Raw genomic sequence first — 14,719 nt, forward strand, 5'->3', positions numbered from 1 at the left:
CATCATCCCTGAATCCACCTCAAACCAACTTTTGGAGAAATGATGCTGCCTGATGTGGTTGAACAAAGCATGTGAGTCTTGTGTAATAACTAAAGCTACAGCAGCTGTCCGATAAGGACCTCTGGGCCTTCAGAGATGCTGTAATGAAGCACATTTTATAAATATTCTGTTATTTTAAAAATTTACATGAGATGTTTGTGGTGGAATAAAGATGTTTGTGGTGGAATAAAGATGGCAGTTCCGTTTCTATCCGTGTCTAGGGAGCCCTCAATCTTCCCTCTCCACCGCTGTGATACATTACAGCCACATGGTGGCGCTAAGACACAGAAATAGTTCAGTATCCACCTTCTTTTAAAAGGAGAAGTAGGTAAAGCTAAGAGTTCAAACCAGTTTCCCCCGGTACCGTTTCACCGGTGCACATGTTGGGAAGTGCTGGGTGCAGAACTCTCTCTCTCCAAGTCTAACAGGTGAAAACCAGCTGATTTCACACGCACGAACATACAGCTAGTGAGTGAGGCCAGTGCCCCGGTAGAGTGTGCGGGCGCGCGCGTGTGTGGTCGTTGTGCAGCGGTGGGGACCATCGTGTGTTAGCTCAGCTAGCATCACAGCCCAGCTCTCAGTAGACTCGGATGAAGCGTGTTTACATGAGGATGTCAGCTGCTAGGACACGGCTCAGATGCTCTACGGTCTGTGCTGGTCTCTGCTACATGTTTTACTCATTAAAATTACCAAAGGTAATTCTGGAAATGGTAACAGTTTAATAGTTTCATATCTCACCTGAAACACTGACACTGTGTGTCAGGTGAGAAATGGAATTAAAGTTCAAAATAACTAAAACTAGTGAATGTATCAGCTGGTAAACGAAGCATTTCCGGTCTTATTGTGGAATTGCACCCCCCCCCTCATAATGTGGGTTTTCAGTGTCAGGTGAATGTGGCCTAGGGATGATAGCTGACAGGGGGTTCTGTGTTCGTGTTTAAACGCTAGCTTGTTTGCCAGATTTGCTATTGGAGCTTTAACAGTAAGTAATGGATGCTTAATCTCATCGAGGTCAGCCATGATGCCCAAGCTCCAGGCCTTTGAGTTCTGGAGGAAGACTCTGAATGAGGCACGTTATGTGGTGGCCCCCATGGTGGACCAGAGTGAGCTTGCCTGGCGCCTGCTGAGCCGGAGACATGGAGCTCAGCTCTGCTACACCCCCATGCTGCACGCTCAAGTGTTTGTTCGCGATGCCAACTACAGGAGAGAGAACCTGTACAGTGAAGTGTGTGAGGAGGACAGACCTCTCATTGCACAGGTTTGGCTCACCTCAGGAAAAGATGTTGTTGCTAACAGTTAGCAGTTCCTTGCTAATGCAGTAATATAAAATTGTGTCATAAATGTTCATCTTGTGTAATAACAGACATGAATCAGTGGTTCCATATCTCTGTTAGTTTTGCGCCAATGATCCGGAGGTGTTCCTCCAGGCGGCGCTCCTGGCTCAGGACTACTGTGATGCCATTGACCTCAACCTGGGCTGTCCTCAGATGATCGCTAAGAGAGGTACACAAATCTCTGAGCTGGTGGTAGAAGGGACACTACTGTCAAACATTCCTCACTAACTAAATGTGTTGGTCTTCAAGGACACTACGGTGTTTTCCTACAGGATGAGTGGGAGTTGTTAGAGAAGATCGGTACGTTTGTGTGGCCCTCGCTTTGCTCTAGAAGTTGTGTTGATCTTAAATACACAAGAGTTTTCATTTAGATCATTTTATTCATTTTCACAGCATCGTTTTAGTGAAACTCATTGTTTACGTTGGACCAAAATCTAATATTCCTCCTTGTCTGTCAGTCAGCTTAGCTCATCAGAAGCTCTCTGTGCCAATCACGTGTAAGATCCGTGTCTTCGAGGAGATTGAGAAGACCGTTGGCTACGCCCAAATGCTGGAGAAAGCTGGATGTCAGGTTGGATTATCAGATCAGTTGGACTTCTAGCCACCCTCTTTTGCTGCCTCTGTAATTGGTTAAGAGCGACGTGTTGGAACTCCCTCAGTTGCTGACCGTGCACGGCAGAACCAAGGATCAGAAAGGTGCCATGACGGGCATCGCCAGCTGGGAGCACATCAAAGCTGTCCGGTGAGCTGAACTCCGCTCTGAATTAGATCACTAACAGGTTTGTTGTTGTTGTTGTTGATGTCTCTGTTGTTTGGTGTAAACGCTGCAGGAAGGCAGTAAATATTCCAGTGTTTGCAAATGGAAACATCCACCATCTGAGTGATGTGGAACGCTGCATTCAGGAGACGGGAGTGCAGGGTGTTATGAGTGCAGGTCAGTGAATAATAACAACAGGGGAGAAGGTGTTCTGAGATTAACATGGTTTTCAAAACCTTCTTTTGTTGTTGGATTATTTCTAGAAGGGAACCTCCATAATCCAGCACTGTTTGAGGGCCGCAGCCCCCCCGTGTGGGAAATGGCTGAGGAATACTTGGAGGTGGTGAAACAGTACCCTCCCTGCTCGCTTTCTTATGTACGAGCCCACCTCTTCAAGCTCTGGCACCACACGTATGTCTCCTTTTAGCTTCTAGCCTCTTGTTGGGTCCGTTTTACTGTAGACTTCCTGGAAAGGTCACATCACTCATCTCTTTTCTCAACGTGTGATGATACCGTTAAACCACAGTCGTATCAAACACGGGGAAAGGAAGCCAAACATGAGCTTATCTTTTCTGCAAACGCTATCAGGAGAAGAGGCTTAAGAGTTTGTCGCTTTATGAGTGGAATCAGATGTTGACCTATAAAATTACAAGTAAACTAGGGTCAGATTAAAGGAAGCATGACCAGAACGAGATAGTCATCAGAACTTTGTGGTAATGAGGGATCTGCAAATGTTCTGGAGGGAAAAAATACGTTTGTTTCCTACTAAACAACAGATAATCGAGTCTGCCGCGCTTCTAATAGGACCGCTTTCAAACCAACGTACAGAGTAAAGATAAACTTTCTGTGGGAATCGGCTTCATCTCACATGAAGGGACATCTCTGAGCTCACGTCAGACGTTTCGAGGTTTATAAACTAACACCTGCAGCTGTTTATCAGTCCTTATCTTTAGGATGTCTTAAATGTTTTTAGTCCATCACATGATTTTACACCTAAGCCATGCGATCATTTATTAGTGCCAATTATAACAATCGTGATAATGATAATAATGCATAAGATAATACCTTTAGACCTCTCAGGCTTACAGTGCATGAAGCCCAGTTTGGACATTTCTGATTTTCTCCCTCAGGCTGCAGATTCACCAGGACCTGAGGGAGGAGCTGGCTAAGGTGAAGACCCTCCAGGCTTTAGCTGATGTCAGCAAACAGCTCGAGCTGCGCTGCCAGGTACAACAACACATTAAAACACCTGAGTCAGGATGTTATTCTGTATGCAAATGTTCAGAAAGATGGACGTAAACAACAGTCATTCCTTTAATTGCAGCTGATATGTTTAAGACTAGAGCAATTCAAGTTTATTTATATGGCGCCAAATCACGACAAGAGTCGTCTCAAGGCACTTCACATAATAAACATCCCAATACAGGTCAGTTCGTTAAGCCAATCAGTAAAAAGTTTCCTATATAAGGAACCCAGCAGGTTGCATCGAGTCACTGACTAGTGTCAGTCTTTACAGCAATCCTCATACTAAGCAAGCATGCAGCGACAGTGGAGAGGAAAACTCCCTTTTAACAGGAAGAAACCTCCAGAGGATCCTGGCTCAGTATAAGCAGCCATCCTCCACGACTCACTGGGGATGGAGAAGACAGAGCAGACACACGCACGCACACACACACACACAGTAGTGTTTCTATGGTTACATTGTGATTTCTTAGTAAATATTCTATTTAGTGAGAGATAAACTTTATTGTATTTATCCTAGAGAAAGTTTAAGTGGTTAGCAGCAGTGTGCTAGAAGATGGCCCCCTCCATGAGGCCACCACAGCTCAGCAGAACATCGTTGTAGCTTCTTCTGGGGAGAAAAACACTTAGAGAGAAAATAAAGTTAACAGCTGAAATAGCAGGAAATAATACAGTTAAAGAGCAGATTGTAGAAGAAAGTAGTCGAGTGTGGAAATTGGTCAGTGTATCCTCCAGCAGTCTAAGCCTATAGCAGCATAACTACAGAGATAACTGGATAACCTAGCCTTTTAGATGGAGGCATGTTGGAGGCAGGGCAAGGGAGAGCCGTCTACCGACTGTACACTCCACCTCCCTCTACTCCCCCACTTGTCCAGATCTAGGCTAACATGAGATTTTAACCATAGGCCCTATCAAATAAACATGTTTTAGCCTTGTCTTAAAAGTAGACAAGGTGTCTGCCTCACAGACTAAAGCTGGGAGCTGGTTCCACAAGAGAGGAGCCCGATAGCTAAAAGATCTGCCTCCCATCCTATTTTTAGATATTCTGGGAGCTAAGCTAGGGAGAGCAGACAATCAGCACATTCCAACTAGACTTTAGGTTGGATTGTGTCAATGTTAAACTGATTCTGGGACCCCCACCTACAGGCAGACTTTTCAATTTCATGCTTATAAACACATGTCTAAATAAACAAATTTAGATGATTAAAAATTAATTATAGGTTTATTTTTTAAAACTACAGGATCCTGAGATACAATACTTTTCAACAGAAAAACAGATTTGTCCCTTCAACACAAGTTTAGATTAAATCCAAAGGAAATTCAGATTTCCCAGCTTCCACCCAGCATTCAAACGCACCATGTACGCACAAATCAGTCAGGTGAGGAAAGTCTCTAAATTATTTTTCTAAACTGATCTACGTGTAATGTACAGTAGGTGTGTGTGTGTGTGTGTGTGCGTGTGTGCGTGTGCGTGCGTGCGTGCGTGCGTTCAATGATTTGTATGTGTAGGAGCTAAAGTTACACACGAAAATTCAATTCAGATCAAGTTTATTTGCATAGCGCCAAATCACGACCAGAGTTGTCTCAAGGCACTTCACACACATTAATCAATTTCCCTCTGGGATTAATAAAGTATTTTTGAATTGAATTGAATTGAATTGTCCAGATTTAGGCTAACATCAGATTTTAACCATAGGCCCAAATGGGGCTCAAATAAAAATGTTTTTAGCCTATCTTAAAAGTAGACAAGGTGTTTATCTCACGGACTAACACTGGGAGCTGGTTCCACAATGGCTAAAAGATCTGCCTCCCATCCTAATTTTAGATATTCTGGGAACCACCAGTAAACCTGCAGTCTGAGAGCGAAGTGCTCGGTTAGGAACTTATGGAACAATCAGATCACTGATGTATGATGGAGCTTGATTATTAAGAGCTTTATGTGTGAGAAGGAGGATCTTAAAAACTATTCTGAATTTAACAGGTAGCCAATGTAGGGAAGCTAAGACAGGAGAGATATGATCTCTCTTTTTAATTCTCATCAGAACTCTAGCTGCAGCATTTTGGACAAGCTGAAGACTTTTAACTATATTCTGTGGACTTCCTGAGAGTAATGAATTACAGTAATCCAGTCTTGATGTAATAAATGCATGAACTAGTTTTTCAGCATAATTCCTGGAAAGGATGTTTCTAATCTTAGCAATATTCCGAAGGTGGAAAAAGGAAATCCTACAAACCTGTTTAACGTGGGATTTGAATGACATGTCCTGGTCAAAGATAACACCAAGGTTCCTTACTTTGTTCTTGGAGATTAATGTAATGCCATTCAGGTCAGGTGATTGACTAAGCAATTTCCTTTTCTAAATTTCAGGTCCAAAGATGAGAACTTCCGTCTTGTCTTGATTTAAAAGCAAAAAGTTTAGTCATCCAATGTTTTATGTCCTCAAGACAAGCCTGTAATCTACCCAGCCGATTAGGTTCATCAGGGTTAATGGATAAATATAACTGAGTATCGTCAGCATAACAGTGGAAGCTTATCCCATGCTGTCTAATGATTTTACCAATTGAAAATTGAAAATGTAAACACAAGTTACAAATCAAGAGTTACACATGCTTAGATCTATCTACACACACAAAGATCTAGATACACAAACACAGATCTTTTGAGACCATTTTCTCCCCATATTAATTCCTGTTCAGCTGCTCTGAGCCAAGAACAAGTGATTCTTACATGTACAGAGCGGGAGAGACTGTCAGTGAGCAGCTTAATGATCGGATCATCATCCAATCATTAAGAATGGGACATTTCCAGTGGTTGGTTCACATTGTTTTAGTAATGTACATTTTAGAGGAGATTAAAATTCTTTTTTTTTTCTTTAACAAAACATTTAATTTAGTGGTTGTCATCTATATGTGAACAGAATTTCAAGCACTGTGGCAAAAAAAAAAAAATGCTCCAGTAAAACATCTCACATCCCAACTTTGAGTTTTTGAAAAGATATTTTCTCTGAAACTGAAGTGTTTTCTTGTTTCTGAGGAAAGTGGTAGGGTTAGGTGGTGTTTCACAGCAGCTGCCTGTGTGTCCATGCAGGAGGAGATGGCTAACAGGAAGGATGTGGAGGACAAAGAGGGCAACCTTCCTCTCCCTCACTGGATCTGCCAACCATACATCAGACCAGCGTGAGTCAATGTCTTTGGTATCTGTTGTTCCCTGTCACACACCGGCACTGTACAGAGACTCCTCCATCACCTTGGAGGCAGAAACATTCATTTTCCAAATATGAAGACATTGACTTCTTGCACTATAATATTTTATTCTCCATAATGTAGACCTTTTCATGGACATTTGGGTGAAGAGGGGGGAAAACTGACCACTACCTGGTGATAAGTGGGGGAGGATGCCAGTCAGACCTGGCAGGCCCAAACGTATTGTGAGGGTCTGCTGGGAACGTCTGGCAGAGTACTATCGGAAGGAGCTTCAATTCTCACCTCCGATAGAACTTCCAAAACTTATTGAGGCAGGGGACATTGTGTCCGAGAGGACCGTGTTCAATGCCTCTATTGTTGAGACGGCCGAATGAAGTTTCGGCCACAGGGTCACTGGTACCTTTCGTGGTTGCAACCCCCGAATCCGCAGGTGGCCTCAGACACACTGATGTGTGTGAAATTTGTTCTTTGCATTTGACCCATCCCCTGAGGAAGTGGTGAGCTGCAGACACAGCCGCACTCAGGAACCATTTGGTGATGTCATGGTGAAGAAAGAGTCCTATCGGGTCTTTTTGGCCTGTGGCACTCTAGAGGTAGCTGTTGCGTACTGGCAGTCCAAGCGGAATGTGGCTCGGGTGGTCGCAGAGGCAAAAACTAACAAGAACTTCATACAGCTTTGAGGATCGTATGTTCACCATCCGGCGCCTCAGGAGGGGAAAGCAGTGCGCGACCAACACTGTTTGTAGTGGGGATGGTGTGCTGCTGACCTCTACTCAAGATCTTGTTGATTGGTGGGCGGAGTACTTCAAAGACCTACTCAATCCCACCAGCATGTCTTCCAGTAAGGAAGCAGAGTTTGAGGACTCCCTCCCACCAAAACTACTAGTTGGGGCTCTTCCTGCGCTGGCGCCATTTATTCTGGAAATCTTCAACAATAGCATCTCAACTGGAGTGTTTCCAACCGCCTTTAAGAATGCAGTTGTACATCCTTTACCGAAAAAACCTGTTCTGGATCATGCTGATTTTTCTAATTATCATCCGATTTCCAAACTCGTTTTGATCCAAGATTGAGAAAGTAGTTCACACTCAACTTTCCAGTTACTTAGGAGATCATAGCCTCCTCGATCACTTTTAGTCTGGCTTTAGACCTCACCACAGCACAGAAACTGCACATCCTTGTGTATTAAATGATATCCTGGTGGCAACTGATTCTGGTTCCCATGTCCTTCTGTTACTCCTGGACCTCTCTGCTGCCTTCGACACAGTGGACCATGACATCCTACTTAGGAGGTTGGAGATGAGGTTGGGGGTAACAGGGATCCCACTTCATTGGTTCAGATCATATTTGTCAGATAGACAATTTAGCGTTCACATTGACAGCTTTTCCTCTCCATCTACTCCACTTCGCTGGGGTGTGCCTCAGGGTTCGATTCTAGGGCCACTCCTATTCTTGATTTACTTATTGCCATTGGGGACGATTCTGAGAAACCTTGGAATAAGTTATCACCTTTACGCGGACGATTGCCAGATTTATCTGGCTTTAAGTAAACCTGACACAACACGCCTCCTTGTCGACTGTATTACTGCAGTTAAAGGCTGGCTGTCGGAGAACTTCCTTTGCCTTAACGAAAACAAGACCGACGCCATTCTTTTTAATCCAATAAATCCAAAGCATGCACCTGGTGACTACCCTCTACCGTTTTTAAATGCTTTGTATCCAGTTTGGGAGTGAAACTTGACTCTGATCTGTTAATTAGTTCACAAATTAATCTACAGTCCGGTCCTGCTTTTTTCAACTACGTTGCATCTCACGCTTAAAGTCAATAGTCAAACGACCTCAGCTGGAGTCTGTTGTTCACGCCTTTGTAACTACACGTTTAGACTGTGCCAACTCACTACTTGTTGGTGTCAGCGTCTCCATAATCGAGCATCTACAGAGAGTGCAAAATGCGGCGGCTAGATTCCTGACAAACACCTGGAGACGCTGTCACATTTCACCCGTCCTTGCACGCTTGCACTGGCTGCCTGTTCAATACCGCATCCAATTTAAGGTTTGGACCGTTGTCTACAGCATTCTGAATGGTCAAGCCCCGGCTTATCTTTCAGAACTGATAAAGCCTTATGCTCCAACCAGAAACCTGAGATCTGCAGATCATTTGCTTTTGTGCGTCCCGAAAATGAGGAATAAATCTCGTGGAGAGTGGGCCTTTGCGTTTGCTGCTCCTAAACTCTGGAATGCTCTCCCCCTTAGTGTTCGACAGGCCCCAGAACTGGGTCGATTTAAGTCGGTACTGAAGGCCTTCTTCTATCATTTAGCTTTTATTCAACAATCTAGCTTTTAGTGTTTTTACGTTTTATTGTGACTCTGTATTTTATTGTTGTATTTCTTTTTACAATTTTTTTAGATTTTACCTCTTACCTCCTATATGACTTTTATCTGTTTTTATCTTGGGGTTTGTCCTTTTTACTGTACAGCACTTTGGTCAGCTGTCATGCTGTTTTTAAATGTGCCATGTAAATAAACATGGTATGGTATGGTATGGTATGGGCTCTCCAATCTCTGGGGCTGAGGTTACTGAGGTGGTCAAAAAATTCTCTGTGGCAAGGCCCCAGGGGTGGATGAGATCAGCCCAGAGTTCCTTACGGCTCTGGATGTTGCGGGGCTGTATTGGTTGATGCAGATTTGCAATCTTGGTGGACATTGGGGGAAGTTCCACTGGACTGGCAGACCAGAGTGGTGGGCCCCGTATTTAAAAAGAGGGACCGCAGAGTGTGTTCCTACTAGAGGGGGCTCACACTCCTGAGCCTCCCTGGTAAGGTCTAATCATTGGTTCTGGAGAGGAGGGTCTGTTGGATTGTTGAACCTCGGATTCAGGTGGAGTGATGTGTTTTCGACCATGTGCCTCAGGAGGCCCTGTAGGGGGTACTCTAGGAGTATGGTGTACCAGGCCCTTTGATACAGGCTGTTAGGTCCCTGTATGACTGAAGTCAGAGCTTGGTCCACACTGCTGGCAGTAAGTCGAGCTTGTTTCCAGTGAGAGTTGGACTCCACCAAGGCTACCTTTTATTACCAATTCTGTTCATAATTTTTATGGACAGGATTTCTAGATGCAGCCAAGGTGTTGAGAGGATCTGTTCAGGGATCAGGTCTCTGCTTTTTTTTTTGCTGATGATGTGGTCCTGTTGGCTTCATCAGAACATGATTTCCAGCTTTTGCTGGAGCAGTTCGCAGCTGGGATGAGAGTCAGCTCCTCTAAATCTGCGATCATGGTCTTGAGTCGGAAAGGGGTAGAATACCTTCTCCAGGTCAGAGATTATGTCCTTTGCGAAGTGGAGGAGTTTAAGTATCTCGGGGTCTTGTTCACAAGTGAGCGAAAGATAGATCGGGGGATCGATGGGTGGATTGGTGCTGCTTCTGCAGTGATGCAGGCGTTGTACCGGTTTGTTGTGGTGAAGAGATTTACCGGTTGATCTACGTTCCTATTCTCACCTATGGTCATGAGTTTTGGGTAGTGACTGAAAGAACAAGATCGCGGATACAAGCAGCCAAAATTAGTTTTCTCCGCAGGGTGGCTGGGCTCTCTGGACTCCTCCCTGGTGAGGTTTTCCGAGCACATCTAATGGGGGAGAAGTCCCAAGAGAAGACCCAGGACACGCTGGAGGGACTACGTCTCTTGGCTGGTCAGGGAACGCCTTGGGATTCCCCCAGAGGAGCTGTCCCAAGTGGCTGGGAAGAGGGAAGTCTGGGCCTCCCTACTTAGGCTACTGCCGCCACGACCCGACTCAGATAAGCGGAAGAGAATGGATAGATGAATAGGGACACTTGGTATTGACTTTAAATTCAAAAATGTTTCTTTGTCTTTATTGTTTTTAATAGGTAGAGTTGTTCATTTAAATCACACCAAATACGAGTTCAGGTGTCAGGATGTTAAGACTGAAATTTTCCTGGTGCTCTTTTACAAAGAACTTTGGCTTCAAACTGTTTTCTTCTGTCATCTTTCTGTCTTTATCTGACATCCTGCAGGCCAAAGCAGCTGACCACCAATGGCAGCGCTCAGGGGTCAGAGCTGAGGAAGATGGTATGTCAAAAGAGGTCACTGGAGGACTTGGATGGAGCAGCTGAGGTCCTTTCTAAAAACAAACAGAAAAAAAAATCCCGAAACCCCCACAAGAACTTCTGTACTCAGCAAAAACGTGAGTTTACTTCTGCTCAGGAGGTTTTCATTTGACATGCTGGACTAGAGGAAGAAATCTAACCACTTTTCATGTAATTCTCACACTTTGTAGCCAAATACCTGAAATGCGAACAGTGTGGCAACCCAAAGGTAAGTTGCATCGCAAAGCTCGGACTTTCCTCTGATAAAGACGTATTAAAGTTTGATAAAGGATGCTGAGGTGATTCACTGCCTGCATCTCTTGGATGTCATCATGAAAGCAAAGAAATAGTAGTAGTTTTAGTCCTTGACCTACTGACACTCCTAGCTGCTGCTGAAACAGCAGTTTGTAATGAAGACATTATTTTTTAATTCAATGTTGTTCATTTTTCATAAGTTTGCTTCAGAATGAAATAACAATCGTTTTCTACATAGTTGTGTTGTTTGTTTCTGCTCTGCAGGGGAATAAGTGTGTCTTCAACCTGTGTCGAGGCTGCTGTAAGAAGAAGGCTTTTAAAGAAGTAGCAGACTGTCCAAGTCAGTACTCTGATTACAATACCAGATACATCCTGATCTTTATATCTGTTGTGATTCATCAAATCTCCTTAATCTGCCTGCCAGCCTCTTGTATCGAATCTGCATCAGTCAGAGGTTTAGTGGAACGCTTAAGTGTTTTATTATTAAATTAGTGCTAGACCAAGGGCCTAATCTAGGACCCGGTCTAGGTCCTAATCTAGGACCTGATCTAAAGCCTAATCTAGGACTTGGTCTAGGTCCTAATCTAGACCCAGGTCTAGGGCGCAATCTAGGACCTGGTCTAAAGCCTAATCTAGGACCTAATCTAGGACTTGGTCTAGGTCCTAATCTAGACCCTGGTCTAGGGCGCAATCTAGGACCTGGTCTAAAGCTTAATCTGATATCTGGTCTAAGGTCTAATCTAGGATCTGTTCTAAGGCCTAATCCAGGACCCGGTTTAGGGTCTAATCTAGGATCCGGTCTAGGGCCTAATATAGAACCTGGACTAGGGCCTAATCTAGAGCCTGGTCTAAGGCCCAAACTAGGACCAGGTCTAAAGCCTAATCTGAGACCTGGTCTAAGGTCTAATCTAGGATCTGGTCTAAGGCCTAATCCAGGACCCGATCTAGAGCCTAATCTAGGACCTGGCCTAGGGCCTAATATAGAACCTGGATTAGGGCCTAATCTAGAGCCTGGTCTAAGGCCCAGTCTAGGACCTGGTCTAGGGCCTAATATAGAACCTGGATTAGGGCCTAATCTAGAGCCTGGTCTAAGGCCCAAACTAGGACCTGGTCTAAAGCCTAATCTGAGATCTGGTCTAAGGTCTAATCTAGGATCTGGTCTAAGGCCTAATCCAGGACCCGTCTAGGGCCTAATATAGAACCTGGACTAGGGCCTAATATAGAACCTGGACTAGGGCCTAATCTAGAGCCTGGTGGCCCAAACTAGGACCAGGTCTAAAGCCTAATCTGAGACCTGGTCTAAGGTCTAATCTAGGATCTGGTCTAAGGCCTAATCCAGGACCCGGTCTAGGGCCTAATCTAGGACCCGGTCTAGGGCCTAATATAGAACCTGGATTAGGGCCTAATCTAGAGCCTGGTCTAAGGCCCAAACTAGGACCTGGTCTAAAGCCTAATCTGAGATCTGGTCTAAGGTCTAATCTAGGATCTGGTCTAAGGCCTAATCCAGGACCCGGTCTAGGTCCTAATCTAGGACCTGGTCTAGGCTTTAGTCTTAGGCCTAGTTTAGCTAAGGTTAATACCTAGCCATTGTCAGCGCTGTCCACATGCAATGTTCCTGAATCATCATGAAAATATTGGCATGGTACCACTGGTTTGCCTCTTGCCAGCACATTGTCCTGACATTTTTGACTAATTCTGGACAGGATGTGCCAGCAAACGTTGGCCACTAGATGTCACTCTACGACCGCAGGTTAATTGCCCGGCAAAATTTCCTACTCGGACCTGGCTCCGAGCTGGTCCAGAGGACCTGGCTCCGAGCTGGTCCAGAGGACCTGGCTCCGAGCTGGTCCAGAGGACCTGGCTCCGAGCTGGTCCAGAGGACCTGGCTCCGAGCTGGTCCAGAGGGGCCCCCCTTCCCTTGGCGTGACAAATACAACACATCCAGGGTGCTGTGCCCTGGGTTTACTGTTAGCTAAGCCCCTTCTGGAGGGGCTTGAGCTTTCAGAAAGCAGTTGCTTTCAAACACATCAGATATGTATCGGAATCAGCACCACATATGAAAGTGACCTGCTGTTCAGACTTTGACAGAAAAATCAAATATGGGTCACATGGGAAAACAAATCAGATGTGGTGCCTGCGGTGTGAACGTAGCCTAAAACACACTGGAGTGTTGTTGGTTTTTTTATGGTTCTATGTTGGTGTTGGACAATTCCCTCTCCCGGGGGCCGGTATCCAGCATGTTCTAGTTGTTTCCCCGCTTTAACACACTTGATTAACCTTTTCAGCAACTCATCGAGCTCCGCAGAAGTCTGTTACTCACCTGATGATTGATTAACATCATTTGTGTTGAAGCAGGGAAACAGCTAAAACATGTTGGAGATGACCCTCGGGGAAGGGAATCGTCTGCGTGTGCTTTAGAATCTAGTCACATGTGAGCCGCAGATTTGGAGCCAAGCTCTGGCGTCACAATGAGAGTAAACTGGATGTGCAGCTCTCCGTTAACGGGGTGGTGGATGTAACCGGACCGCGACCGGGGTAACTGCACGTGAGCGGGTCTGAGGTTGGTGTTTTGTTGTTCACAACAACACTGTTGATCACCGGCTGCTTGATGAGGGGATTGCAGCTGTCGGTGTGAAAGGAACAGGTGAGCTGCTGTAAACTAGCTTTAGTTCCAGTAGGAGCAGTTTTATGCCCAAATATTAGTGATAATGGTGACCTGTTGTATATCATTTTTATAATTAATAGTGAGCAATGTGTGATGGTGATGCTGGAGTTGTCTGCCAGTTTTTGGGCGCTGATTGTTGCTTTTTTGGTCTCGGTGATGCTGCCGGCGGTAATCCTGTAGGTGCTGTGGGCATTTTCCACGACTCAGAAACGAAGAGCGAAGCCCGCTGCCCCTGACTGCCTGCCTTTCACTAAAATGATGTCATCGCTGTTTAAACCTAGTCTGTGCTTTACAGGTCACGGCCTACGGTTCAAGACCAAGGCAGAGAAGAGGAAAGCTGAGGAAGACGAGCAGAAAGATGTGAAGAGGAGTGAAGGCTCGGTGATGGAGAGAATCAGGGAAACTCCTCTGCCTCCAGAGACGAGCACAGAGCTGCAGGAGCAGTCTGCAGCTCCGCTGCTATGAGGAGGATGGTCTACCGAAGCATCGGAGACCCTTCTAGTGACCGACCGCACAGGACACCACTAATGGAGTCAGCTTTATTTATTTGGCTGCTAGGAAACCGTTTCTAGTACTAAATGTTGTGGGTGGGTGGGTGTGTGTGTGTGTGTGTGGGTGTAGGTGGGTGGGTGGGTGTGTGTGTGTTGTGTGTGTGGGTGTGTGTAAGTGTGCGAGTGTGTGGGTGTGTAAGTGTGTGGGTGTGTGTGTGTGTAAGTGTGTGGGTGTGTGTGTGTAAGTGTGTGTGTGTGCGTGCGGGTGGGTGGGTGGGTGTGTGTGTGTAAGTGTGTGTGTGTGTGTGTGTGTGCGTGCGTGTGGGTGGGTGGGTGTGTGTGTGTAAGTGTGTGGGTGTGTGTGTGTGGGTGTGTGTGTAAGTGTGTGTGTGTGTGCGTGCGGGTGGGTGGGTGGGTGTGTAAGTGTGTGGGTGTGTGTGTGTGTGTGTGTGTGTCGTGACTGGACACCTGAGAAGTTTATTTTGAATGTTTTATTTCCTTTTGCCTTGTTGGGTGATTAGTTGTGATTTATTTCTGTATCCATGTGCCTTTGGATTCTGCTCCTACAGCCTGTGCAGGCATTAATCTGAGCACAGGAAGGGTCAAAGGTCAGAACAGCAGATTTACTCTCTGTAA

At 45.3% G+C, this 14,719-nt stretch overlaps 1 protein-coding gene across 3 annotated transcripts; it reads left to right on the forward strand.

Annotated features, from left to right (window-relative positions):
• Positions 1-371: 371 nt before the first annotated feature.
• On the forward strand, positions 372-14,155 carry dus1l (dihydrouridine synthase 1-like (S. cerevisiae)). 3 transcript variants are annotated; one of them, XM_015968959.3, is made up of 14 exons: positions 372-467; positions 1,051-1,297; positions 1,434-1,542; positions 1,623-1,673; positions 1,832-1,944; positions 2,033-2,115; positions 2,204-2,307; positions 2,394-2,541; positions 3,261-3,357; positions 6,461-6,549; positions 10,601-10,770; positions 10,864-10,901; positions 11,192-11,267; positions 13,888-14,155. In XM_015968959.3, exons 2-14 carry the CDS (start codon positions 1,058-1,060, stop codon positions 14,055-14,057), a joined length of 1,488 nt encoding a protein of 495 aa, XP_015824445.3. In that variant the 5' UTR covers positions 372-467; positions 1,051-1,057; the 3' UTR covers positions 14,058-14,155. The 3 variants fall into 3 exon arrangements, with proteins under 3 accessions (XP_015824445.3, XP_015824444.3, XP_070403053.1); XM_015968958.3 differs by having other exon boundaries at positions 373-467; positions 1,056-1,297; XM_070546952.1 differs by lacking the exons at positions 10,601-10,770; positions 10,864-10,901; positions 11,192-11,267; positions 13,888-14,155 and adding an exon at positions 10,145-10,389 and having other exon boundaries at positions 376-467; positions 1,056-1,297.
• Positions 14,156-14,719: the final 564 nt, after the last annotated feature.

The sequence above is a fragment of the Nothobranchius furzeri genome, chromosome 18, assembly GCF_043380555.1.
Source record: "Nothobranchius furzeri strain GRZ-AD chromosome 18, NfurGRZ-RIMD1, whole genome shotgun sequence".
In the NCBI taxonomy this organism is placed as follows: Eukaryota; Metazoa; Chordata; class Actinopteri; order Cyprinodontiformes; family Nothobranchiidae; genus Nothobranchius; species Nothobranchius furzeri.

Coding starts and splice junctions, on each gene's coding strand:
- dus1l (XM_015968959.3), top strand. CDS start 1,058: ATGATGCCCAAGCTCCAGGCCTTTGAGTTCTGGAGGAAGACTCTGAAT. Junction 1,674..1,831: donor GGAGTTGTTAGAGAAGATCG/GTACGTTTGTGT, acceptor CTTGTCTGTCAG/TCAGCTTAGCTCATCAGAAG. Junction 2,308..2,393: donor GCAGGGTGTTATGAGTGCAG/GTCAGTGAATAA, acceptor GATTATTTCTAG/AAGGGAACCTCCATAATCCA.